General features: G+C 43.2%; 1 protein-coding gene across 1 annotated transcript; it reads left to right on the top strand.

The window, feature by feature from the left end:
• Positions 1 to 18,934: 18,934 nt before the first annotated feature.
• On the top strand, positions 18,935 to 26,034 carry SERTAD4 (SERTA domain containing 4). Its single transcript, XM_082302421.1, has 4 exons — positions 18,935 to 19,314; positions 19,663 to 19,843; positions 20,261 to 20,376; positions 23,308 to 26,034. Exons 2-4 carry the CDS (start codon positions 19,678 to 19,680, stop codon positions 24,067 to 24,069), a joined length of 1,044 nt encoding a protein of 347 aa, XP_082158547.1. The 5' UTR covers positions 18,935 to 19,314; positions 19,663 to 19,677; the 3' UTR covers positions 24,070 to 26,034.
• Positions 26,035 to 27,002: the final 968 nt, after the last annotated feature.

Raw genomic sequence — 27,002 nt, 5'->3', positions numbered from 1 at the left:
CTTGCCCCCACCCCACCCCCTGTCCAAGAAACTTCCTCATATGGCTGTTTATTCTTAATTGATTCCTGTGTCTGATGTAAGTCACATGGTGTTAACCAAAGAACCAAGTCTGTTTCTAATTATTTGGACAAATAATGTTTGGACTTGCAATTACTTAAAGACAAAAATGATATGATGGATCTCTGTTAAAAATATAAAATAGGCTTCTGTAAATGTGACTCCCAGCTGAGAATTCCAAATACCTCTTTTCTGACTGGATGTGCATTGTTGTATCAGTAGCAAAGTGTTTGGATTGTGTTTCTTGGTGCATTTTGATCAAAATCCTATCACAAACAGAAATATCAGTCAGTCAGTGCTGTCAGATTAGCTTGGTTTACCATGTTATACCTATATCTGAAGTGTGCTACTTTGAGAACAGATTCCGCTTTCCTGTGTCTGAAGTCCTGATATAGTCCAATAAGTACCTGGTGTATGCTGGTCTCACAGGAACAGACTGATGCTGCATTGTATGTACATTTCCTACCAGATTTCCTGCCAGTGTCCCTTCATGGTACAACTTCTGTAATATAACACAGTTTTCAACTACTGTTTCGACCTAAAATTCCTTAAATTTCAATGCATGTATAGCCTTAAACATCTAAGACACCAAGCACAGTTTTAATGGGAATAGGTTATATTTGCAAGTCCTGTTTGTCTCAAAAGTCATAGAATTATTTTTATATATCAGTCAAAGATTGTAGAAAATGGGTACATTGCAGTCATGTTATCTACCATGCTCCTAATTATATGCATTAAAAAAAAAGGCATTTTTGCTAAGTGTTTTAGAGGTGAAGTATCAGTGCTCATTTCCTTTCTTGAATTTGTTTTTGTTTTCATACTTTCATTTCTGTACAGAACCTTGGTGCCCTTAACTAATACCTGTGACTGAATTCACACTGATTTTCAGTATTCCTTGAGCTGCTTTTCTTTTCTGTTCCTTTTTTAAACTGAATAAGCAGTAATTAAAATTCCCCTAAAAATTTCCTTTTTTTTTTTTTTTTTTTTTTTTTTTTTTTTTTTTTTTACATTTTGACAGTAACACAATTAGAGCAAATGACTGTTTGCAGCTGTTTATGCAGCTTATTAAAGCCTGAGAACTTTGTTTGAAACTGTCATTATAATCCAGATGAAGACATACATTTCATGGCATTTCAGTCCGCATCAGGTGAACGCAGGAGCTCTGGCGATGAATGTGCAGATCTGCACATGGCGTGTCAGACTCTGAATCCCCAGAGGGATTTATAATTAAGTGTCACATTGTATCTACAGTATCTCCAGTTGTGTGTTGGCAGGTACTTGTTGTTTTGTTTTCTTTCTTATTACCTAGCAAAAAACTACTTTTATCATTTTTGTGCTACTGTATATTAACCTTGAGGGTTTCCAGCGTGCAAGATCAGTTTAATGTTGTCAGTTCTCTTTCTGTAAAAAAGCCCTGGACTTCCAGCATACACATCCCATTCCTATTCTGGGGAGAGCCAGAATGCCACCAGCTGGTTTTAGTTATATTTACCTGTACAGCACAGGTAACTTCAATCCCATGTTAGTTTGATTGAAACATGCTATAGTGTATCTTCAAACCACGGATCTGTCACAACATTAAAATAGTCATTTCACATATCTGAAACTTTGCAGCTGTGAATTTGTATTTTGTTTACTCTATCTCTGTGAAATGTATTTTTGTCAGTTTGAGGACTTTGGGTATTTCAAAGTATTTTCTGTATGTGAAATCAGCTTTTTGCATGTGAATTGAATTGCTGGAAAGTATTTTTAAAAAAAGGAAAAATCACTTTTAAAACCTGTTGTTGTCACTTTCCTTTGGAATTTATTACATTGTAAACAAAAACAGACTTCACTGTTCAGAAGACAGTAATGCTTGGTCAACCGTTGGAACTGCTGTCTGCATTAAAGAAAAAATATTTTTTAATTTTGGCAAGGTAATCCTAGCCCTTACACACATTTTGGCTCTGTTTACAAATTTCCTAAGTTTCCCCAATTCCCTTTCTGTTCCCCAGTCTTTGTTGATGTCATGAACCTTCTGCTTAGAGAACTTAAAATTAACCAGTGTGACAATGTTCTAACAAATATGATGTGTATACTGGCAAATAAAGGCACACTCAGGTGATCATTCTGTTTGACTTTATACAGTTTTCTTCTGGGGTCCTCTGTGGTTCTCTTTGCTTGTTTGTCCCACATACATTTCTCAGAAAAGATCTCATCTAACATATTAATGCTTAACTTCTGCTTTCTAAGGAGTAAGTAGGATGAAATAATTGAGGTTTGATTTAAACATGAAGGAACACTTGCCATAAGTAACAATTATAATTTTACTATAATCCAGCTTAGATCTTCTGTACTATCCTCTTATGATTTCTGTGGTACCTGTTACAGAAAAGGCTTTCTGGACTTTCATGGCAGCTCAGCTTTATGAGGTGTCTGAATATATGTGTGTTTTAATACTTACTAGTATGCATTAAAAAAGAATTGTTAGAACAATTAAAGCATTTTTTCCTATCCTAAACGTGGGAACACTTAGTATAAAAAGCTTTTATTGTTTCTTCCCATTTCTGCAGATGAAAGGAGCATAGGCCAGTGGCTTTTACCAGATGGAAGTGGAGAGAGGGGTGCATTTCTTTGCTGTATGATCCTGATCCTCTGGACCATCATCATCTGTGCAAATCCTAGGACTCCTGCAAATAAGATAGAATGGTAGTTGCTGCTGTTAAGGCTAGCATTTTCCAAAGGCTGTACACCTAAAAACAATGTGGCATTCCATATGCAGACAGCTACATGTTTGGTGTTTGAGAAACTTTGAACAGAGCACTTGTGACCATTTTGTTTAGAAGATGTCACAAGACATTTGGTATTCTTGTCTGTTAGAAAAAAGCAACCCAGGAATGTCTTTCTCCAGATTATGTTAGACTTGTTGAAAGGTGATAATATGAAAAATACTTGATTTAAAAGAGGATTTGAGAAGCTGTGAAAACATGGCTTAAAAGAATTAGTGAAATAGAATCTGTAGACTGATAGTTGGTCACCAATTACAAGCAGCCATTTTCTACTCAAAGATCACAGAAAAAAAGAGTTACTACACAGCTTCAGCTGCATGTGTGGTACCTTGCACTCACCCATGTTTCATACAAGTATCTGAGCAGAATTATGTGTAATGCTCATAGTTGGTAGTTAGTTTATTGTGAAACAGTAATTGCTTCAGACAGGTAGAGCCAAGTTACATCGCTTTTAGACAGATACTACTTTACCTGTCAGAGGCTGTCTCTGAGTAATTGTCTTCATGTGGCAAATTTCACATTAGATAGTATATAAAATCCTTTGGAAGTCGGTACTTACTTGGTTCTGAAGGTTCCTGTGGTCAAGGGCTATTTAGCATTTTTCCTGATAAAATTTGTGGGTCTTTTTCCTTTAGTATTTTTGTTTTTACAGTCCAACAGTGCAGTTCTAATTTAGTGTTCTATTCATATTAGACATTTAATTTTGCTTGTAAATTAGACCCCCCCCCCCAAATGAATGAGACCCTTGCTAAGGCATTTTGTTACCTGATAATCATTTTGAGTAGCTACACTTCAGCACAGGGACTCAAAAAACCGAATTTAGTGTTGTTTTGGCATAAGAATAGTAAGGATAGAAGGAAGAAAAAAATGCAGAAATGAAATAAACCCTCATCAAGCAACATCATGCAACAAATCAGCTGGGCTTTAGATAAATGATTTATTATTAAATTTAAAACCTAATAGGTTTGTGTGTTCTGAGTGTAGTTTACACTGGTTTGTTTTCCACTTAATTAGAAGCCTTACATTTCATCTTATTAATAATGAAAATCCTCTTGTCAAATTGTGTAAGATCATGTTGAACTAATATGTATATTTTAGAGGCGGAATAAAATCTCCCCTTGTAGCCTTTCATATTATTTCATTGCATTATGCAAAAATTCTATTCTGCTTTTAATTTTGCTAGTGTGAAGTAAGAAAACTTCATCTTCCATTCCTGCTCGGGAAAGTCCTGATTTCAAGAACTATGATGAAAAGAGTTCAATCACCGTGGCCCACTGTTTGCAATTAAAGGTTAACTGCAAACGGAAATTCAGAGTACCAGGCCAACTGAGCTTTACAAATGTAATGAATGTGGGTGTAAGAGATAACAGTGATCAAATCTAAAGTTGTATTCTGTGATATCAGTTCTTGTTGCAGTGGTTCAACAGTTCAGAAAAGGAGCAGGCTTAAACATGCCAAAGGAGACCAGATTTGTACTCCACTTGCTGTTAGAGTTAAGTACACATTTCCCATGATACCACAGCATTTTCATCTGCAGAGACCTGAAGTACCAATAGACTACAACGTCAGTCACACAAGCCTTTGCTAATTAATGCCTTCACTGGAAAATGTCTGGCATTCTTAGGAGATACAGAATGCAGAATTCATTCATATTTATATTAAAAAAAAAAAAATAGGCAGGAAAAGAAAAAGCCACATAATCAGCTGTTTGATAAAGCTCCAAATCAGTCAGCTAGGCTAAAGGTCATGAATATGTAGCTAGATCTTCGTAAGCCTCAGTGGCAAATCATCACACAGGCTTGCTGCAGTTTCCTGAGACTGTGTAAGACACTTGGGAGCACAAGCCAGGCCAGTAGGCTGAGAAATGGCATTAACCATTCAGCCTTCACCATCTGTCACTGTGCAGCCAAGCAGACGCTTCTGATGGAGCCGTTCTGCGTCTCCTCATTTCGGTTTTTAACTGAACTTCACACGGGGCTTGCCAGCGAATGCAAAGTACTGTCACCCACAGCACTGCCATCCTTCTTCTCTTTGCTAAAATTCCCTTTTTCTTCCACGTCATTGATATATCCAGGCAGTAAATGACCTGTCATACTCTTAAATTTATCAGTGAAACTGGTGCACATCTTTGAAAGATATTGTGAAATACTTTGTAAAGCATTACTATATAGAAATTACTGCCCATGGTATTATATCCAGAAGAACGCTTTTCTGCTTATGCTCAAACATGCCAAAGAGGTTTGCTGAATACCTTGGTCTTTCAGTAATGCTCACTATCAGCAAGAGTCACTGAAGGATCAGGATAAAACCTAAAAAGACTTTTAAAAAGTTTTCAGTGAGATCTGTTCCCCAATGTGACTGATCAGAACCTAAATGAGTGCCAGTGCAGGGAGGGGGGTGGAAGTGCACAGCTGGAGCTGAGCTGGCCTTCCCCAGCAATCCGTGCTTACCTCAGCTAAAATGACATGGAAATCACTACCTGAGGAAGCTGTTCTGAGCATGGAGGCATTTTACACTGCTGACTGTTGCCTGTTGGAATATAACCAAACACTTCTCATCTTATTTTGAAAAAAATCTTGTAAAAGTTGTTGGAAGTGAAATCCATAGGTGCAGGCAGAACAGAAATGGATCTAAATACTTTTAGAACACCAGAGAGTTATTTTGATGGGACAGAAATCTCTACTTGTTTCTAGTACAACAATGCATCCGTTAAAAAAAATCAATTAGAAAATATATAGCAATGTCATATTTTAAAATTCTCTCCTTTTCATACAGTTGATGTTATTTTAGGGGTTCTCCTAAACCTCCAGCAGCATTCCCTCTTTTTCTTTTTTCCCCATCTTCCACCCACAGAATACTTGTCCCACAACAGGACCCCCTTCAAGGTCATAGGTTGCCCTGTTACCTGACACAAGAGCAGTAGGATTGCTGCTGCTGGTGCTTGGACCCTGGGGAGCCTTTTGGGAGGAAGGGTGGTTGTGTGTGACCATGTGGAAGCATCAGCACCACTAGGGAGCTGAGAGAGAGCAATTACTGAAGGTAATTCAGAAGCAGGTGTTTTCAGACAACCTGGAAGATCCAAGGATGCTGGTACCCAAACCACTGCACATCTCACAGACCTGCTGCTCTGCTCCCTCCTTGGGTTTTCCATGGAAGAGGGTGATCCATCCTTAGGCAAACCTTTCACTGCCAGAAATATTTCAAGGAATTGTTCTCTGAGTGCATATCCCACCCTCTCTAATTATGCAGAACATTTCACTGAAAGCTTTCTCAGAAGGCAGACTGTAAGATTGACTGCGTCAAGAGCCTGAAATACAGAATGCACTTAAACTGTTCGTTGTCATTCTGGACAAAGCAAATTAAGCATCCCCAGCAAATGCTGCCATCAAAAGAACAAAAGCTGTGAAGTGATCCAGTTAATTCATAGCCCATGTAACCACTGGATGACAAACAGTTCTGGCTTGTACCAAAAGTAGGAATGTTGTTGTTTATGCCGGGGTGGATCTGAAAAACTGTTAACGCTTCGTGGTGGTCTGCAGTTAGACCTTCAGCCTTCACTTGTACCCACCAACTCCCTTTGGCAGTGGGTTTCTCAGCAAGTCTATTGCATGTGATCTTTTCTGGTTTGTTTTTATCGGTACAATGTGGAGTTGTGCTTTTCACTTTAATTAATTAACTAATTAATGTCCTTGTGCAACATTAACAAATACTAATTTTGGTATATAGTCCTGGGTCAGGTGAGTGTATTTATGTTCCTAACCTAACCCTGAAATCAGCCAGTCTGAAGATGAAGCCTAGAAAGCTCTTTGCAGTTCAAGCCACTGCTGCTCACCAATTTAAGGGAGGAGACAAATCCATCAATCCTAATTTAATGGGAGAATTTTCAGGTAGACAGTAATTGAGTTGGAATTCGGCCAAAGCCTTGGGGTTAAAGAACCTACTGTTATGAAATGTGTTCGAGGATCTTTAATGAATACAAGCAATTGAGATCACGGTTTCTTCTCTTCTGCAAGGGGCAGCAGAAAATGATGGTTTGCCTCCAGAAATAATTTGGTGCCTGTAATCAGGCTGGGGCATTGAAAAAAATATGCCACCTTCTGAAACACCAGAACCATTTTCTTAGCAAGGACGATCTCAGTGTGTTGACCTGTAGGAGGAGTAGCTGGACAATGTATTTCAGTAATAACCCTCACATCAGTACTGGGAAATAACCACTAAGCCAGTAAAGGAATCCTTAACTAACTTGAATTGACTTACATTAGATTCAACTAAGTTGGGGGTTTCTTCCCTCTTTTTTTAGTCTCAAAAATCCTTCTGGTTTGCAGAATAATTTCAAACAAATTTATTAATCCCTTCAGCTAGGCTGGACGAGAAGAAGGTCTCCAGACTTGCTGCTTTCCATAAATAGGTATTTCCATATCCGTAAGTTCTTCTGGATTTCTTACACATATTTATTTCTAAATATAGCTAATGGTTGGAAAAAGGAGCATGACTGGAAGAGTCCTTGGAAGCCTAAGCATGAGGGAAAATTGATGCCTTACAGATACTAGAATTGTTTGCCTTTGAAGCTCTTGGTGAAAAAAATTGTGTCAGCTAGCTGAAGCCCAAATGTAAGTTAATGTGTGCACAGAGGGGGTTGCATTTTTTTATTTTAAACCACCTTTAGTGTGGGATACTTTATCAGCTGAACCATCGATCTCCCTTTAAAATCAACAGCCTTTAAAATGCATATGAAGGTATTTATTTCAGAGATTAAAAAATATGCAAGTCAAACTTTACATGGGTGCTTAAATCCTTCAATATGGGACTTGAAATGCAGTTGCATTATGCTGCCTTGCACCAGGACAGCCCCCCAGAGCAGCAGTGATTTTGTAATGCTACCTGTTAGAGCTAAATTCTTGCTAAACAAGCAAAATAATGGTTTATTTGTACCTTCTTTAAGTATGCATTTACTTTTGGTTTTAAGCTCATAGTGGGTGAGTAGCTCATAGCACACTGACAGAGAAGGACCTGATGTACCGAGTATCTCCAGGAACTCTGGAATTATTACAAGCTGCAACATTTACACCTGTGTGTGTGGAATGACTCAGGTGGTACTGGGTGAATCATACTTAGGGCAACCAGTGCCCTGCTGCACAGTATAGTGGGCCTGAGAGTGAACCTCAATGCCAAAATCTGCGTTAAAATTAAATATATTCAACTTTGGACTTCTATTAAGGTAGTACTTCCTTTGTACAAGCATACTTTGAAACACAGTATGTGTTCTGTATTAGCAGGATTAGATTTTGGAAGGTAAAATCAACTTCATTTAAAAACATACACAGTATGTAAACTGAGTAAGTAACTCAGTTTTAGTGCCCTGCCTGAGATTCCCTGCATTCCCCTAATGCTTTCCTCTCCAGTCTCTGTCCTTAGAAACAAATAGACATCAAAACCTGGGCAAGTGGTTAATTCCTTCAAGATGACATGGACTTGGAATCCAATGAGATTCTTCCTTTTATATTTGATTTTTGGTTTGGATTATTCCAGGATATTTATTCTTCTCTCTTGGAATAATTTTGCTTTTGGAATAATTTCAGAAACAAACATAGTACACAGTTTAACTTACTGTGACCCACTGGCTCCCAGAATAACTTTTACTGATTTATTTCTCAACTGTTGGCTATGCTCTGCTGTTTTTTAACTCCTTTTGTGCCCCTCAGATCTGGAATTGCTGCCGAGATATTTTTCTTGAGGCCTTTTATTTCTGATTTACTGTGTGCTTGTCTAAATAAAGGAATTGCTCTCATGGCTGTAAAGTAGTAGGAAGCTGCTGACGCTTTTTGAGAGCAGAACCACACACAGGAGACCCATATAATTTGCTTTGTAATTGAATGGTACATTTCTCAGCATCCAAATTTTTAGCTGTTGGGATTTCTCTTTTAAGATGATAAATCCTTCAGAAGTTGTGGTGCATTCCTATTAAAGACAACTGGGATGTATTTCCCAAGCTCATAACAATAAACTGCCCGAGCACAGAATTGCCAGAGAATCTCCCTTGGAGCTCTGCGTAATCCTCTGGTAACCTTGTGCAAACTTCTCCCGGGATGTAACAGAAACTTGGCACCTTCTTCTGGCTGTCCCCAAGTCGGAGCTGTGCCCTGCACTGTTGCTGTGAGCTTGTTTTTGTCTTTGGACTGATTGGATCTTTCCTCTGGAAGCCAGGTTGTGCCAGCTTTGTTCGAGCTGAGCGGCCCCACTGTGCTCAGTGGAACTATTCATGGAGCGAGGTGAGCTTGAGGAACTGCTCAATGGGAGCTGGGCTGGCACCGTCTGGCCCTTGGAAGCAGAGAGAGAGGGAAGTCTTTTCCTCCTTTTGTGAAAAGCAGAGAGCATGTAACTGAGAGGGATGGTGAGCAGGAATGTGTCAAGAAGAAGTAGACATGGGAAGGAAATGAATCTTTGATTCATTATCATGGAACAGCAGCTAAGCTGGAGCCAAAAAGTCCTTCAGAGATTTAACATGAGATCTAAATTTTATTTTAGAGTTCATATTGCAATTTCACTGCAATGACAAAAATGATTCAACTGAATAACTGAACTGAAGCTGATCATTATTCAGTTTTTCTTGTTGGTTTGATGGATGAACTGATATTGAAGTTTAAAATCTCTCTCCTTTTAGCAAAAAAAGAGTCACTGTTCTGCTCCAGAGTGCACACTTGAGAAGGACTGGATATACAGTGCCTTGATTGCTGCTGCTGTAGATGTAGGTGAACATGGATATGGACACTGGAGTGAGTATCAATATACTGTACAAACCTTGAAAATATAAAGGAAAACACAACTGCTTCCCCATATCTTCTTTTTCTTTTTCCTGTTTTTTGTTTTGTTTTGTTTTAAACTTGGGGAGTATTGCATTTCATTGAAACCATGAGTATTGCTGCGCAGGTTTGTTTAAACCAAAGCAATTGCCTGTCCCTAGCCATTACTCATAGCAGTGAGAAAACTTTGCAGGACTTAGCTTAGGCAGCTCCCAGTCCCTGGAGCTCAGATATAGTCCAGGACACGCCATGTGGATAAACAAGAGGGTTGACACAGCTGTGCAGGAGCTGTGAGGAGGTTTTGGAGCAGGCAAGCAGGAACAGCCTTGGGTAATTGCCATTGCACCAGATCCTGCTCTGAAAATGCTGCTCCTCCCACACATAACACTGTCTTCCTTTCTGGACTTTGGAGACTGCTCAGCTCTGGGACAGAGGAAAATAAATTCTCTTCAACAGTGCAGGGTCCAGCACTTGGTTTCCTGTGCTCCTTTCACCCGTGTAGAGCAGGGGGAATTTCCTGCAGGGAGCTGGGTTGCTCCAGCTGGAGCATACCCATGTGTTCCCCTTCTCCACACACACCTGGATCTGCACTTCCTGCCTAGAGCATGCACTGGAGACTCTGCCAGGACACCTGGTCCTTCCTGGTCCCTGGGAGTGTCATCCACATTGGACTGCATTGTCCTTATAAACAGTCCCTGCTCATGGCAGTAAAAGGACTCCTGAAAAATGAAGTGTTAACAAAGACCAACTGCGAGTGCTGGAGGAAGAACCTCCGGTGCGGATCAGAGAGCTGCAGTTCCCAGCCTCCATGAGGACACACTCCTCAAAACAGTTCTCTAATTGAAAATTAATTCTCAGAACAACTTAAAGTTTTTTTAAGCTACTGCTCAAGTAAAAGGAATAATCACTTTCTGTAGCGCCAGCTAAATAATTGAATGCAGATCTTAGCAGAATATTTTCCGTCCAAGGACAGTGGTTGCATAATTATTTCATATGATATAAATATTTAGAGATTACTTTTCCCTCAGCAATTAAATCAATAGATTGGACTTAAAATGAAAACTAAATTGAAAATGCTTGATTTTTTTTAAAAAAAGAAACTTAGTATTTTTCGTCTGCATTGTAAATTGAAACATAAACAAAGCCTGTTAAATTTTGATTAAATTGATCTTTTTTTTTTGCTTGTTCTTATAGGTCATAAAAGTGAAGTCTGAAAACAGGGACAGTGGCAAGGAGACTGAGAAATGAATGGGCAAAGTCATGTAAGTAAGTAAGAACCAACCCAAATGCTGAAATTCTAAAAAAAAAAAAAAAAAAATTCAGTCAAATATGAAGTTCTGCATCAAAATTTTATATGTTCTCTTAACACTGTAACTTGTGAGGCTACCCCAGAAAGCCTTTCTCTGAGGAGATGTCACCAGAGCACAGGGGTGAATGACTAATCCATCCCTGCCAAAAGTGTCTCCTGCTGATTACAGGTCATGTGTGCTGCCTGGTTGCCTCATGAGCTACATTGTGCATAAAAAATGGATACTCAACTGCACTGGTATCATAATTTTATAATCTTTTCATTATTTAGACATTTCTCTTTTTCTAAGGCATTTTATGGGCATTGCAAGTATTTACTCTGGAATAAAAACATTTTTAAATATGCTTTTAAATCAACCCTCCTATGTCCCATAGCAAGGTGGGCTCTCTCCATTCTCTTTCCTTTCCAACTCCTCACTGCAGCCGTGCCACATTGTTGTGGCTGGGAGATTTTTATCCTGTAACTAAACTTATTGTGCCTAATCTTTACAAAATGGGTGAGAGTCATTCCTGGAAGGTGCTTCCTGCAGATGCCTCAACTCAGGCAGACAATCAGGGCTATTTTCCCTTGTCCAGGGAAAAACAGAACACAGAGGTGTAGAAGCAGTGGTGCCTGAGAAGGATTGGATCCTGGCCTGTCTCTTGTGGCTGTGGCTGCTCTGGCTGCTTCAGGAGGGTTCCGGAAAGCAGAAAAAGCTGAGCACAACAAAAGGCTGAGAAAGGGGGTAGCCAAAGTGATTACAGTGGTTTTTGACTTGTGGATCTCTAAACGTTTTCTATCATGCGCTTGGCTTTATCCCTCTGCATTGCCTTCCCTGCAGCAGCTGCCACTTCCTAGCTGATCCCTCCTTTCTGTCACTAAAATGAGCAGCCTTGCAATGATGAATATTAAAATTCACCCACTAGCACTGCAGTGAGGTGGGGTCCGAGCAGCTCCTACCTCCCAGCCTGCTGTGCCACCCTGCCAGCAGATTCGGGAAGGCGACACCACACTGGTTTATCCTGGTTTCCTTCCCAACCCTGACAGCTGGTTATAACTGGTTGAGCAATGGCTGGAGTTCAGAACAATTCAAATGTCTCAGACAGTCTATATAAACATCGTTCCTTACTTAGAGGTCCTGTTGGAAGCTGTGTCTGTTGGACACTTAGTGAATTACAGGCTTTAGAAACTACCTGGCAATGCCTTGAACCAGACGCAAAACTTCCACTAATGCAACCTTTAGAGTCTTAAGTAGGTACTTGGCTGCCAGTTGCTTTCAGGCAGGCTGTAAAGGGACTTTCTGGAAAAAAAAAATCTGACTCTGGACCAGCATCACCATTTGTTTCATCTCGATTTGGAGTGGTTAAATAGGAATTTGCAAAGGAAATGAATGAGAGGACCAGCTTCTTTCATTTAATAGGCTTGTCTAAGTAGAACCAAGCAACAAAGGAATTCTGTGTAAGGTTTGCAATTTCTGTCGCTCTTGTCTAACCAGATTGAAATCATCAAAAACAAAACAAACAAACAAACCCCCCAAACCAACATGAGCGAGTGCAAGCGATTTAGAGTGTATGCATTACAAGTGATACAGAATATGCATTTATGATTCAAAATTTTAAACAGCTGAGAAATAAATATGCAAAGTAGATTGTTCTGTTTGCAGATGGTAATCCTGCCGCACTGATTTTGCTCAGCTGTCTGATTTTTCAATGTCTGCATTCCTGGTTCCTGGGATTCCTGATTAAGAAATAAAATATGAGTCACGGTGCATGGTTACCTTCTGAGCATCTGAAAGGCTAACTCAGTGACTGAAAACAGATTATTAGAGGCTGATCTTGCCGTGCTGAATTCGATGCAATGTCAGGGGATTGGGAAAAAAAAAAAATCCCTTCTCTGCTCTGCCCTTCATTTTAGAGCTGTAGGATAAAGGCTCCTGCCAGTTCTTGTAGATCGGCTTGTAGGAGATCGTCTGCCCGGCCCTCTCTGCCGGGGGTCTCTGGGTGGGGACGGCCGGCGGGCAGCCTGCTGCTCGGCAAGGTGAGGCACATCCCTCTCCCTCCCTCTCCCGAGGATGACTCAGTCGGTTATTAAAGATTTCCAGCTTCCAGCTAAAATGGCATCAGCAGCGGTGCCCCAGAGGGAAGAAGGGGAGATGTGAGAAATGGGTTCTGTTCTTGTCTCCGAGTGCTAACACACACACACACACACACACACTCACACACACTCGCACACTCGCAGAGCTGATGTGGAGCTCATCTGGGAAAAGTTTATTTTGCAATAAGAGGGTTTAGTATTCTGCTAAAGGCTTTTGCAAGGACTGGATCCAATTTTCAGAGCCTGTTGCCAATATTTGTGAGTCATTTCCTTGGAATCCTACCTTTGGTGTTTATTTCCCTTAGAAGGAAACTTGTAAAAGAATAATAATAGCTCTCATTCTTCATGGAAAGTAGCACACAGCAAAGTGGGAGACAACTCGCTCTTTGTTCCAAAACACTTTTGTGTTTGTTTTGTTTACTTTCTTCAGCAGACAAAAAGTGAAGAGTGCAATATAATTAACTCCATAAACCATCTCATTTACGGTGCCAGTGACATGCATGTGCTGTGCACCGGAGTGAAAGTGAAGTGGGGAAGCGGTTTTAATTGGTACCTCTCTTCCAGAACGAGTGATGAGAACTGCCTGGTGATTTGGGAAGTCTCCTTATGTAACAGCAGGGCTTTGCTTTTTCTCAGCCCCGCCTGACTACCGGGACTCCTTTTTCTCTCTGACTTAAGTCCCAATAATAACACTGAGCACCTATTCAGCGCTAAAAGCCCTCTCAAAGGTTAACTAATCAGAAATGCTGTCGGTTACAGTTTACAGCAAGAGCAGCACCTTTTGCCCTCAGGATACTGAAGCGTTTTGCAAACTAAACCCCCACTGAGCTAAGTGGATCCTGGACAGAGATTTTTATGTCGAGCAAGGCCACGCAGCCACCAGAGGGGTGGAGGCAGAGAGCATATGAGACATTTTGGCTAAGTACACTGGAAAAAATATTTATGCTTACTGAAATGAATACCACGGGGCTTTATTGTTCTCCCAGACCAGGCAGGCAAAGCAGCCTTAGGGAGATGGCTGCAGTAAATAGGATGGCACCTTTTCTCATATCTGCCAGAGCCCTGTGGCAAAATAAATTGCAATTTTTCTTGCATTTTCATATATTTGCATAAATTCTGGGGCAAACTTTAACTGTTAGAGCCAGCATTCAAGAGCTCATTGCATATTGGCTACCAAGACTTCTGATAGGTGACATATACTTGCAAAGAAATAAGAGAGGAAACATCTTTTCTGTCAGAACAGAAGTTTTCTCTAGTTCTGCCTCATAGGAACCAGAAGCAGGAGAAAGCACAAGTGTTAAGAATCCAAAAGGAGATTTTCTTTTAAATCTTTTTTTTCACTGAAACCCAGGGGACTCTGACATACTGGTCCAGAGTAACTCCATAAACTCTTTCTGGGAACAATTCAACTGAAAAGTATGTAAAGAAAAAAGTTAGCATGTGGGAATTAGAAAAGTTAAAGAAATACTTGCTCTGAATGTTTTTTTGAGAAAGAGACACTTAAACATCTGGAGTGGTATAATCTAAATTAGGGTGGAAGTTGAGTGAAGATACCTTTGAAAAACTTCCATGGAAGGGCTGTGTCTTGACACAGAAATCAATTCCTGATTTCAAGTTAATTCCTTTTCCACCAAACAGTAACTCCAGCTCTAGAAAAAGAGGAGGGGGAGAAAAAAACCAAAGCAAAATAACTCCAAAACAACCCAGTGGATTCCTTGAAATTTCCTGAAGGAAGGGCCAAGAAATACAGAGAAAAACACTAGACTTGGCAGGTCTATAGTTTATCTATACCTCTGAAGGATGAAAAGCTGAATTGACCCTGTTGGCACACAGACCTGTTGTTCTACCAGTCTAGTTATTCCAGCCAGCTTTAACTGTTTCATTTCACCCTTGGATCCTGCTTCTCTTAGATGGTGTTATATACATCTCTGGCAGAGGTACAGCTGAAGAAACAGAAAATCATCGTTGCCTGGGGCCCACACCATCTTGCTGCACCTGTCCTCATTTCCCTCTTCCCCCTGCTGCCTCCCTGATGCTTGTGGTCACCATCTCCCTCACCACAGACCAGGCACTGCTCTGCACTGGCACAATGCAGTTCTCCTCAGCTATCTTATATCAATAAGAGAAGGAAGAAGTCTCTCTGTCTGCTCCCAACCAGGAGCTGTCTCTTGGAAGTCCAATTTTCGATTTAAATCCATCACAGCCAATTCTAGAAACTTTTCCACTTCTTGCAGCCTTGCTGCTCAGCTTGCCTCCAGAGCCCTGAGTGCAGGGATTGTCTTTGATCCTTTGCTTTCATTTCCTGTGACTGGGCTGCCCCAGTGTGCTGCAATTAGGTGTCCCCAGTGTTTCCACTGCTTCATTCATAACGTTACTCCAACTCCATGCATATCTATCCAAACAATGAACATTTTAATCAAAGCCCTCATTATCTCCCATCTCTGTTTGTGACTTCCTCCTCCTTGAACCTGTGACATAGCAGCCAGTTTGATCTATTTAAACACAAGCTCCCAACATCCTCTTCCCTGTCCGCTGCTGTGGTCAGAGCCAAGCCACCTCCTGCCCGTCCTCCCTATTTGCCTCCATCTAGTCTTTTATTTTCCCATGTGAGGTTGTCACAGTTCTGCCATAGCTGTCATCAGTCCACCATTGTCTCTACAGCATGGCTCTGCTCTCTTTGCCAGCGATGCTGGCTTCCTCATGCCTTTATCTGCTGCTCCCAGGGGAGCCTTTATGCCCTTTTCCATGATGCTCTTGTCCACAGGATGTCCTCCCTCCCTCAGCTAAGTTGGTGACACCAAACTTTGTTGCATCAACCATAAAGAGCAGATAGCCTACAATGAGGTTAGCCCGGAACAGTTTATAGGTGATACAGTCAGGGGGGCTGTTTTCAAGGGAGGTACATCAGTCTGGGTATGTGTTTGTGCCTTTCCCCTTCCTCTCGCCAGCTGTCATTGCTTCCTCAGACAGTGGGTCTGCACAGTGTGCAGTGGGATTCCTGATTGCTTCTGCATTGTAAATTTTCTAAAACGCCAGAAAGATAACAGCTACCAAAACGACAGCAATTTTGTTTTCTAAGCACTGCAACCCAGATGTTAACAATGGCATGGCACAGCTAAGAAACGCTCTTCTCTCCTCAAGTCATGTTGTTATGCAATGGAAAACGCTCCGTGCTATATGGTAAAGACTGAACCTGCTGCAGTACTTGGGTACAAACCCAGGGGTTAAATAAGGAATAGCCATCTTAAGTCTGTTCCCTTGTTTTTATTGGTCTTGGTGAGATTTGCAGGTTGATAATCATGGGCATTTTATATTTAAGTTTGAGTTTTTAGAGGCATTCTGGAACTGTATAAAAAGCCCCTTTCTCTGACATCACATCAGGCTTGTTATAATGTGAATGGCATCATTACAGTTCTCTCATTAACATCATAATGGCTCTGGAGGAATAGGGAGTGAAAACCCCAGCAAATGGAATAGCGTGGCAATGTATAGTAGTCTTACTGTGTGAAACTGCATACGGAAAAAGTTTGACATTTTAACCTTCAGGCTGCTGTAGATGCCTCAGGGTGTCCTCACACTGAATGCATTTGGCTGACAAAATGGAAAAATTGTGGTAGCCTAAGGATGGAGGGCTGGGTTCAATAAAAAACTGTGCCTGGCTTCCATGGCATTGAAGCCCACACAAGGCTCCCAAATGGATTTTTCAAAATTGAATCCAGCCCTAAGTGTCAACCTTTTCCTGTAATTTTGTATAGTAAATGTATTGTATGCTCAAATGTACATCTTTCATCCTTTATTTCCAGAGGTGCTAATGGAAATGTAACAATGTGTGTGCTGTTCTGCAAAGTCTCATTGAAACCAACGGGATTTTGGATGAAATCCCTCCATTGCATAAGACAATGTAATATAAATGGGTTGGGCTTACAGCTGGAGGACTATGAGATCTGGTTCTATTTCTGGTGCTGACACTGATTTGCTGTGGGACTTCTGGCAAGATACTCAGGAATGGATTTTGCCACCCTTACCGGGGAAAAACAGTAGGCTGGCTCTTCAGGCCAGAGGTCCTGTTTGTGGAGCTGGGTCTGGCAGTGCTTCCTCAGTAAACACTGGCTTACAGTTCTGCCGTGTCCAACTCTACCTTCAAGGAGGCTGACTTTTCCCACGTGCTGGGTGCTTGCAGCTCTCTTCCCACTCACTTGCAGCAGCTGGAAATCAGTGCTTCTGAATATCCAAGGGGAACAAATAGCACGCCCAGAGTCACGAGCCCTTTTAAAAGCCTGGTTCTCAGCTTCTGTATGCTGAAGCAATTCCTCTGCTACAAAATGGGGTTTACTCTGTAGCTGAGAGCCACCTCTAAATCTTTGTAACACATGCTGAGACAGACAAGCTTTGTTTGGGGCTTTGGTTTTCTGGTGATTGGGGTTATTTTTCTCCCAGGGAAGATATATTATTTATGCCTTGTTTTTATACAGTTTGGAAACATGGACGAAGTGCATGGACAGTAGCTGTTTATGGAAGTGAACTGGCCTGTCTCTATTAATTTGGCATGTTGTAAATAGCAGAAGCAGTTCATTTACTTTCGTGGCTGTCCAGAGAACTCAGTTTTTCAAGATAAATTAGCAGCACTGTGCAGAAGGCATCCCAACACTTCCTTCCTTCCTTCCTGCATCTTTCTGCTTTAGCTTAGAAAGACCTATTTGTGAAGAAATATGGTAAGAAAAAGATGCAGACTTGAAATCTCCGATTCTCATTAAAAAAAAATAAATTCACAAAGAGATGCTGAATTCATTATGAGCAAAGAAAGCCTGACTTCCAGAAGCAGCAGTGAGTTTCTTCCAACCTTTATTCTCTCAGGACAAACACTGAGTGTTGACATCTTGCCAGTGTGAGAAGATTGATGTGCCCCTGTGAATGATTCCTCCATGTGGATTAATGAGAAGAGTCCATTGCTGCTTTCTAATGATGGTGTAAGCTTTTCAAACACAAAATATATTACTTTTTAGCTGGTTCTTGGGCCACTTCTTGGCCCTGCTATTAGGTCAGCAGACTGACTCACTTGTTTCGACCACTGCTTCCACGTGTTGGTACTCAGCTGGTAAGAAAAGGTGTGGGGAATAAATAATATATACTGTCCATGTCAGGGATAACTTTCAACTGGCTTGTCCAGTGGCTTGCCATTCTCTGTGTCATTTCTTGGTCCAAGAAATGACAAGCAAGCAAGATGGCATTAAGGAGCTACTGCAAGAATATGACTGAGGGCTGTATGCAGTGCATTAGCAGCAAACTGGCTCTGAGGAAGGGATTTAGGCACCTGTCAGTCCGACTGCAGTGAGGCTGGTGGCCTTTACTGAGGCAAACTGCTTGGGGACCTCAGCTGCCTGTCCCTTCAGCTCCCGTTTTTGCCCCGGTGAGGAGGCAGGGCAGATCCATGCACGCAGGCATCCAAGACACAGACAGTGCACGCTGGAAGCCGTTTCTTAATAAAGTATCAGCCTTGTGCTAGGATTTAAGAAAACAACTGGCAGATGTGAACGATTTATTTTTCCTCCCTCTTCTGCTGCGGTTTATTTTTTCCTCTTGTTCGAGAGCGCTCAGCTGCTAACACAAACAATTGCTGAAATTCCACCTGCCCACCTGCAGCCCCTCCTTCCCGCCGCCTGCTCGGGCCGTCGTCTTCCTCCGGGAGGGCTGCGCCGCGGGGAAACTACATGCCGCTTTCTTAGAGAGAGGAGGAGGAAGGAGAGGGAGGGGCCGGGCCGTGTCTGGGCGCATTGTTCCGCGCTTCTCTGCCAAGAAGTAGGTGACTATGAACTCATCCCTCGCCCCTCGCAGAAAGTTTGCCGCCTTCCCCCCCTGCTCCCCTCCCCTCCCGCCCGCTGGCGTGGCAGGAGGCAGCTTGCAGCCCGGCGCTGGCCCCGGAGTCCCCGCTCCTGCTTAATATTCCGCCCGCTCCGCCGATGTTGTGCTTGGCTCCGATGGGACCGCAACTCACGGCGTGAAACCGGAGCCAATTTTCTGTCTTAGTCTCGCAGTGTTTTGACTGGAGGCAGATCCAGTTAAGTCCGATCGCGGCTAGTGGAAACAACTACCTAAGTCTCCGCTGTCTGTGTCGTTTGGGAGGGAAGAAAGAAGAAAGGAACGCGATCCCGGACTGCTGGGCGCGCTCTCTCTCTCTGTCTCTCACACACACACACACGCACCGCAGACTCACGCACCCAGACAGGCAGACTCGCACCCCGCCGGTGCCGAGCGCGCCGTGCCACCGCCGCCGGGAGGAAATGGGAAGCCAGTGAGCAGATCCGTGCCGGTGTGTGAGCGCCGCCGGGGCCGGGAAGGGGCGGCGGGGGGAGCGGGAGCGCGGCCGGGGGGCGGCGGGAGCGGGTCCGGGGGCGGCCTGGGGGCAGGGCGCACCAACTCCCGGTGCCGGGGACCCCGCGCCCTTTGTGGGAGAAGGCTCCCCTCTTTTTCCTGCCATAAGAAGCGGGGGGGGGGGGGGAGGGAAACCCAAACGTGTGTCTATGTGAGATCGATAAGCGTATGTTTTTAATATACGTGTGCGCAGAGGTCTGGCTGCTGGGGGCCGCTGGGGGCGGAACGCGGCGGGGCGGGGGGCAGGTGAGTGCGGCAGGCGCTCACCGCGCTGCTTCGCTTCCAGGTGCCGGCGTCCGCGATGACCCTGGTGCTGCCCATGCAGCGGCTGGGCCGCCCCATCGCCGCCGAGGGAGCCGCCGACCTCGCCGCCTACCGCGCCCTCTGGGAGCCGCCCTGCTGCGGTCGCCCCGGCCCCGCCGGCCCGCCGGCCCCGGCCCCGCCGGCCCCCGGGCCCCCCGCCGCAGGTAGGCACCGCACCGCGCCGCGCCGCTCCGCCGCGGGGGGACCGGGCGGCCTCCGCGGGGACCAGGGTCTGTCCGCGGAGCGGGGCGGGCGGAGGGCGGGGGTCTCCCGCGGGCGAGCGGGGCCGCAGGTGCGCGGGGGCCGCCGGGCGCCGTCGCGCTCGGCAGCGGCGGAGCGGCGCGGGGGGAAAGTTGTCCGGCAGCCGAGCACCCTGCGGCGGCCCCGGCTCCCCGCGCCGCCGCTCGCACCGGCCCCCGGGCCGTGCGCTAGTCAGGAGAAGGTTTATTTCTTCGCCGCGAATAGATGCGAAAATATGCGGCGGAGTTCTCCTGTAGCGCGAAGGGAAATGAAAAGTATTTTGTTTGGAGAACCTCCGGCAAACCGCATGTCATTTGTCATATCTGATTTATTACCCACAGGATCACATTACAGGGGAATTTCAAATCCTGTAACAACATCCAAGATCACATACTTTAAAAGGAAATATGTGGAAGAAGAGGATTTTCATCCACCACTCAGCAGCTGTACACATAAAGTATGTTTTCTAATAGTCATTATTTTTACTCTGAGTTTCAGATGCTTAGTAACACTCGATTGACCCATTTCCAGAAGGCTCAAATACTCTGCTGAAATTAGGAGAATGATCCAGCTGTTTGCTCAGAAACAAACAGTTGTCACTTCTTCACATTTATTGTTGTATTGTCATCAATTGCAAAAGAAGCAAAGGCGTTTCTGCATTTATAACAACTGTAAATGGAAATGCTGAGAATAACTTTTTTTTTCAGATTATTTTGTTCTTAGCTAGTTCATGTCACGCTTACAGAAACAGCTCCGTAGCAGCATTTGAACAGCAGAAAGGAAGAACATAAGTAAAAGATTTCCCACTCATATAAAACTTTTTTTCCAGGGGAGAAAATACTAAGAGGTTCCATATACCCCACACGGGTTACAGATGTTCTAAAAAACCAGAATGACTTGGAAAGCGAGTACAAGTTCCTTCAGTATTTAATCGTGTTTATTAAAAAGCTAGTGCTCCCAAAGAACAGATTACTAAATGAAAGAATTTTTTTTTTCAGTGAAAGTTGTCAGGGGAGAGATTAGAGCAAATGTTTCCCAGGCCAGTGAATACATAAATTGAAATCTGACTTTTTTTGTGACATTTTATGCTCCTCTTCATTAAGGGCTCAGTTCTGTATGGAATTGAATGCCTGGGGTGAAGTGCTTAAGGGTAGCTCATGCCTTGAGATGCCATCCTTACCTCGTTGAATCCTACCTGGCCCATGGAGGTCCAGTGCTACCCCTGTTCTCTTGGCAGTGGGGGAGGAATTTCTGTGGAGGGGAAGCAAGCAGTAATGTCAAGCTCAGTTCCCAAGGACCTTAGAGTAGCTGAAGGAATTTTCAGCTACAAATAGAGCTGTCTGGAAATAAGTACTGGGACAAGGAAGGTGAAAAACTGTCCCACTGTTAATTTCAGGAGGTATCCAGTCTGCTGCCAGAGCAGTGAATAAACAGCACCAAGGGTGTTGAAAAATGTGCTCTGGTTTGTGAGCGTGTCTCACACATGTCACATCACTCTCCCGATTTTCAGCCAGGTTTTTTTTTTTTACAAGATCGTTGGATTTTTTGTATCAGTGATTAATTTCCTTACAAAGAGGGGGAGGAGGAATAGTTACTTAGTCTTTTCTAACAGCAGTAAAAAGCAGTTGTAGAGGTATTGGTAAGCGAGACCCAGCCACCGTTTGGTGCTGTTGTTTGTAGAGGTGTATCATGTCAGAAATCCTGGGTCACCAATTTCTTCTGTTCAGCCCAAATACATTTTCTACTTTGCAGCACTGAGCTCTGGCAGAGAGAGGATGCCCACCAGGTTTCCTTGAATTTCTTACATGTTTATACCTCTGCCGCTCAGTAAAGAGTTATGTTCTGAGATTACTTGTCCCATGGAGGGTATGATGGTAGGGCCAGGAGCCTCTCTCCAGAGGGCTGCTGGCAAATGTGTAGAAGGAAGCCTTTGACAACTTGTTCCTACTGGTGTCCCTCCAGGACATATCTCCGGGAGAATCCCAGTTCAAGGCTTACTGGTTTGCTCCAGGCTTTTATGGCTTCACTGACTGTTGCTGCAGCAGGTATAAAGGACGCAAATGAACCTTTATAATTTAAAATGAGTCATTTATTATAGAAAATTACTCTCTCTAACAAAGAGCTTCGGCTGTGAACTCGTTGAAATTATGGCCAATTTTTGTTTTTATGAGGCACTGTGCTGCTTCTAAGCCTCGCAGACATGACCAGGCTGTGGAAAGAGCTAGAGGGCTGAGGAGAGCTGAATGGATGTGAAAAGCAGCTGTGCTTTAAGCTCTTTCAGTCCTCATAGCTACGACTTCCACTCTGCAAAAATGCTGTAACCATGTGGGAAAGGGAAGAATGATCAAGCCCCAGATGGGGGGATTTAGAGCAGTCTCTCTTTGTGCTGCGCTGCTCTCCTCCTACGCAAACCAAATTCTTGCTAAAAATGAAAATTAGTTAATAGTGCTTACAGTAGCATGCGTTGCCCCCTCTCTTATTTTGATTCCCAGGGTAGCTATTACAGTGCAGGATCTGGGGCCTCCCAGGGGCAGTAACCTGCTCGTGATGCCAGTGCTGAGAAAGGGAGTCCTGGAAGGACCATGGAAGGGAGAACAAATCTGTGGGCGTTGAGCCAGGATTTCTTCAAATCCCTGTCCTCTCTTCGTTTCCTGACCTTGCCCCTGCCTATCCACGTTCCCACTGGTCCTGTAGAGCACAGGGCGTAGTATGCAGGCCAACAGCTGCTCTCCAGATGCTGGGATGCTTTGAGATGGGTTTCTCCCTGCCTCCCTCCCTGCATGCACTTCTGTGCACAAGGGCAGTGTAAGAGCCTGGCAAATGGAGACCTCCTCGCTGGAGGGCCTCTTCCACTGGCAGCAGATGAAATGCTCCAACACTTGCTGTGTGAGGCGATGGCTGCTGGCTGCCTCTTGCAAACCTTGACACTGCAGGAAAGACCCTTGCTCGGCTTCAGAGCTTTGTAGAAGCCCCACAGGGGATGATGGGATTGGGTCCATTTGCAACAAAAAGCCCCCCTAGCCATCACTGGAGCAAAACTGCACAACAATTTTATGTTCTAATCCCAAATGTAATTAAAGAGCCAGATGTGTGCATCTGGATTTCCCTCTCCCACCTTGGATTTATGCCCTGCAATTGCCTCTGTGGTGTAATGCTCAGCTACTTACCTCCTAAGCTCAGCTGCTAAACATGGGGGAATGCTGTGAGCAAGAAAAAGCAGGTTCCCAGCTACATGGATGTGCAAAATGAAAAGCCAGTTTTAGATGCCTCAGAAAAAGAACAGAAAAGTAGTGACACAGAGGGAATACTTTGCTTCATTTCCTTCCTCCTTGTCTGGAACAAAACTGATTGCCTTCAGTTCCATATCTTGTGTTTTTTGCATTTTCAGACAATCTCCGTGTTTGAGGAGCGGGCCCATATTCTTTACATGTCTTTGGAAAAGCTGAAATTCATTGATGATCCCGAAGTCTACCTGCGGAGATCCGTCCTCATCAACAATCTCATGAAGAGAATCCACGGAGAGATCATCATGCAGAACAACTGGTGCTTCTCTGCCTGCTCCTTCAGTGGCACCTCCCCGCAAGAGTGGTTTGTGCCTCAGGACTGTCCATACAGAAAACGCCTTCGGATGGCAAAGGAGGAGTATGAGAAGCTCCACATGTGCTGCTTCTATCAAGAATGTGGCAGTCACTATTTAAATCTACCCTACTCTGTTAATGCTAGCACAGAAAGTAATTCCTCTTCTTCCTCCTCCTCCTCCTCTTCCTCCTCCTCCTCCCCTCCCATTTCTTTGCCAAGCTGTTCCCAGCAGGTGGATTATGAAGTTGGCAGTGCACCTTCTTACAGAAGTGATGACCAGATACCTGCTAATGAAATATTTATCACTAATGGCAGGTCTCACAGTAATCAGGAAAAGGCAAAATTTAATGACGAGAAAGGAGGTAATGAACCTGAGCGAGAGAGCATCGCCCTAAACTGTGAACCTGTAAGAGGCACCCATGCTCTTGAATGTAAAGGCAAATTTTATGACTATTTTGAGACTGGATGTAATGACAAGAGCAACATAAGCGAATCTTGGAAAAAATCCTTAAGGAAAAAGGAATCTTTACCAAGTAATAAAATCTGCTGCAACAAAGGAAGTAAAATATGAGGCATCTTTCTTGCTCTATTGAAGCATGCACAGCATGTTCTTTCTCTATCAAATTTTTATTTTGAATGGATTTTTTATAGTTTTCTACGAATGGTACAATCATGCCACAAACATGACGTGTAGACCTAAAAGACTGGAGAGCAGATTGCGTAAAGTGTCTCTGCCATCCGCATCAGCGGCTATTTATAAATGTGGAGAATTCAGAAAGAACACGGTTGCATTTCTGCTGAGCACTGTAGTCTGTGCAGCCATGGTGGAGCTTTCGTTGCTGAAAATGCCAATCAGCCAGATGGGGAAAACATATCGTTTTACATATCCCCGCCCCCAAGAAGTCTGCCATTAATTAAGGAGAACCTCCATTATGTTTACCAAGGAATTAGAAGTCTGGTAAACAAATTGATGCTACCAGCAAGGATGATAGGCTCCTTGTAACTCAGTATTCGTTCTGACAAAGGACTGTCTTCATGGATTGGGAATAAACCATCCTTACGTTTTGTACTGATACTCTTGAATTCCTGTATTCAGCGTCTTGTTCAACTGACAAAATAGGACATAGCATAAAGAAATAACCTGTTTATGGAATCTTAATCAGAATCAAACAAGCAGCTCAAGTACTTGCATGTTTTCACCTCGGCTGTAATAACTAATGAGGCTTGTTGTTACACAGGGCAGGTTTTTTTTTGGTGCCTTACTTTTTGTCTTAATTTTTGCCAGCGTGAAAATTAAGTATGAATCTGATACAGCAGGGATTTAACCTAAACAGAGATTAAAAAAGAAACCCACAGGGTGGATCAATATTATTAGAAACCTTTAACCTTTGAAGTACTGAGTTCCACTTCCTATTCAAACATCTCTGTTCTTCCTTTTTGATGCTCAATTGCTTTTTGATTTGCCATCCTTAGGAAGGGATTTAAGAAACAATAGAGAGATGTCTCTTGTAAACAAGCATTCGATGCTTGAGTGTTTCTATGGCAACTGTCTGTTGCTGGGGCTCTTTTTTTTCTTCTTCGTATAATGAAGTTCATGAACCAGTGGCATGTTTTATACTTTATTCTGTTTCACATAATTTCTCTCTTTTAGATCGCAAAAGCATGCGGGAGTTTTTTATGACTTTTGCTGTTGATTTAGAAAAAGACAAGAAGGCAAAAAGCACAATGTTAATTAATAATGTGGCGATAAACACAGTTTTATCTGAATGAATGTAAGGGGTTTAATTTTAAAAAAGAACATTTTGGAGAAATGAGCTGAGATTTCAGTGGCTGAGGACAACATTTCGTCATCCCTAGGTAGATCAATTGCAAAAGTGTGCTGTGTAAAATGCCCAGAAGACACTAGCTGGGGTTCGACCAAGAGTGAGTCTTAGATCCACCAAATTAATTAGTTCCCACAGTCCCCATAACAACTGGCAGGATGTGCTCAGGAAAATAGCCACATCCAGGCCACAGCTGACTCATAAATAGCTGCCTGTTCCCACAGCACCTTGCACTCAAGTGACATCTCTGCTTGCTTCTTGCCCAAAGGGTGAAAGTCACCTGTGTGCTGGGGGAGCAGCCAGCTCGGTGCAGGGCAGGAGCGTCCCCAGGGGGACACAGCCCCAGGCTTGGCACTGACAGGTGCCAAGGGTCTGAGAGCTTTTGCTTTGGGTTTCATGGGTTCAGCTGGAGACCTCTGGGGCCATGGTTATTTTGGGTAGAAAAATACATTTGTAAACTGTACGGTCTTTCGCAGAAAGCCCCGTGGTCACAGGAGAAAGCCCCCCCTGAGCCCAGGTGACCACAAACACAGCAGGATTTAAATCAGTGATAACCTTTATGAAGTCAGGTGAGTGTAAGCTGGTATGTTTGTAAGGGTTATCATTGTGAAAAATGACAAATAAAGAAAGTACAAGTCCCACCTGATTTCTCCAAGACAGAAGCTTTTTTATTATTAATAATAATAATAATAATAATATTAAATATAGATCTCATTCATACAGTGTATGAGTAGGATCATCATTTAGACATTTGTCCACAAGGACCAATTTTTTAAAAAACCTGATTTTTCTTGTGTTATATTCAGATAGTCTAGTAATGTCTGCTCTTTTCCAATATTTGATAAACGCTTGATGTTTTAAGCTTAAATATTAGATGCTTGTATACTAATGTGTTGTTGTAGTAAAGTGAAATTTCCTTGATATATATTTATTAAAAATGACCAAAATTCATTTTAATTTTATATCTCCAATGGCTACTGGATCCTTTCCCCTATGTTCTCCTCCCTCACCCAAGAAAACACCATTTAATCAAACTGCTCCCTGCTCAAAAGGTTACACAGCTGTTGACTATGCACCTCAGGCTGGGTCTGTGAGGGAGCTCAGCCTTGCCAGGGTTTTGGGAGCATTTAGGACAGTCTGAAGGTGCACTGAGAAGCAACAGATTCTCTGTAGACTTGCACGTACAGCAGGAAAACACCTGGCCAAATGCTGCCCAAACCACAAATCAGCTAACACTTTTGGGGGGGCTGAAAGCTTTTTGACCGTAAAGGGCTCCTTGGTGCTCCAGAACAAGCCTGCACACATAACCTGTTGCAGAGGCTTCTCAGTTGAATATGCACAGGCTGAAGTGATGGATCAGCAGATCCTTGTCTACTCTAATGGTTTCTTTAGTTCCAGGGATATCTGGAAATTAACCTATTACAGCTCTGGACAGTCTTATTGTCATCAGGGTCTGTAAGGGAGGAAATGCCATCTAATGAAAGTTGGCCTATGGATAAGTGGGGTTTTATGCCTTTCTCTGGACCTTGCCTCACAAAATAATAGCAATTACTGAAAGCAGATGTATTGGACTCAGGAGTCCACCGAGTTATCCTGTTAGCCTCAGGAGAGACAGAGGTATTCCACATTTAGAAAGGGAGGTGGAAACGCCCTTGTCCCATTGTCAGAAATGCAATAGACA

Source organism: Coloeus monedula, assembly GCF_965178545.1.
Source record: "Coloeus monedula genome assembly, chromosome: 2".
In the NCBI taxonomy this organism is placed as follows: domain Eukaryota; kingdom Metazoa; phylum Chordata; class Aves; order Passeriformes; family Corvidae; genus Coloeus; species Coloeus monedula.
Note: the sequence above shows the minus strand (reverse complement) of the source record. Positions and strands in the feature narration are given on the sequence as shown.

Bases quoted from the DNA above. Each gene is read 5' to 3' on its own strand.
- SERTAD4 (XM_082302421.1), top strand. From the start codon at position 19,678: ATGACCCTGGTGCTGCCCATGCAGCGGCTGGGCCGCCCCATCGCCGCC. The intron at 19,844-20,260 runs GTAGGCACCGCA...TATTACCCACAG, and splicing joins CCCCGGGCCCCCCGCCGCAG to GATCACATTACAGGGGAATT. The intron at 20,377-23,307 runs GTATGTTTTCTA...TTGCATTTTCAG, and splicing joins TCAGCAGCTGTACACATAAA to ACAATCTCCGTGTTTGAGGA.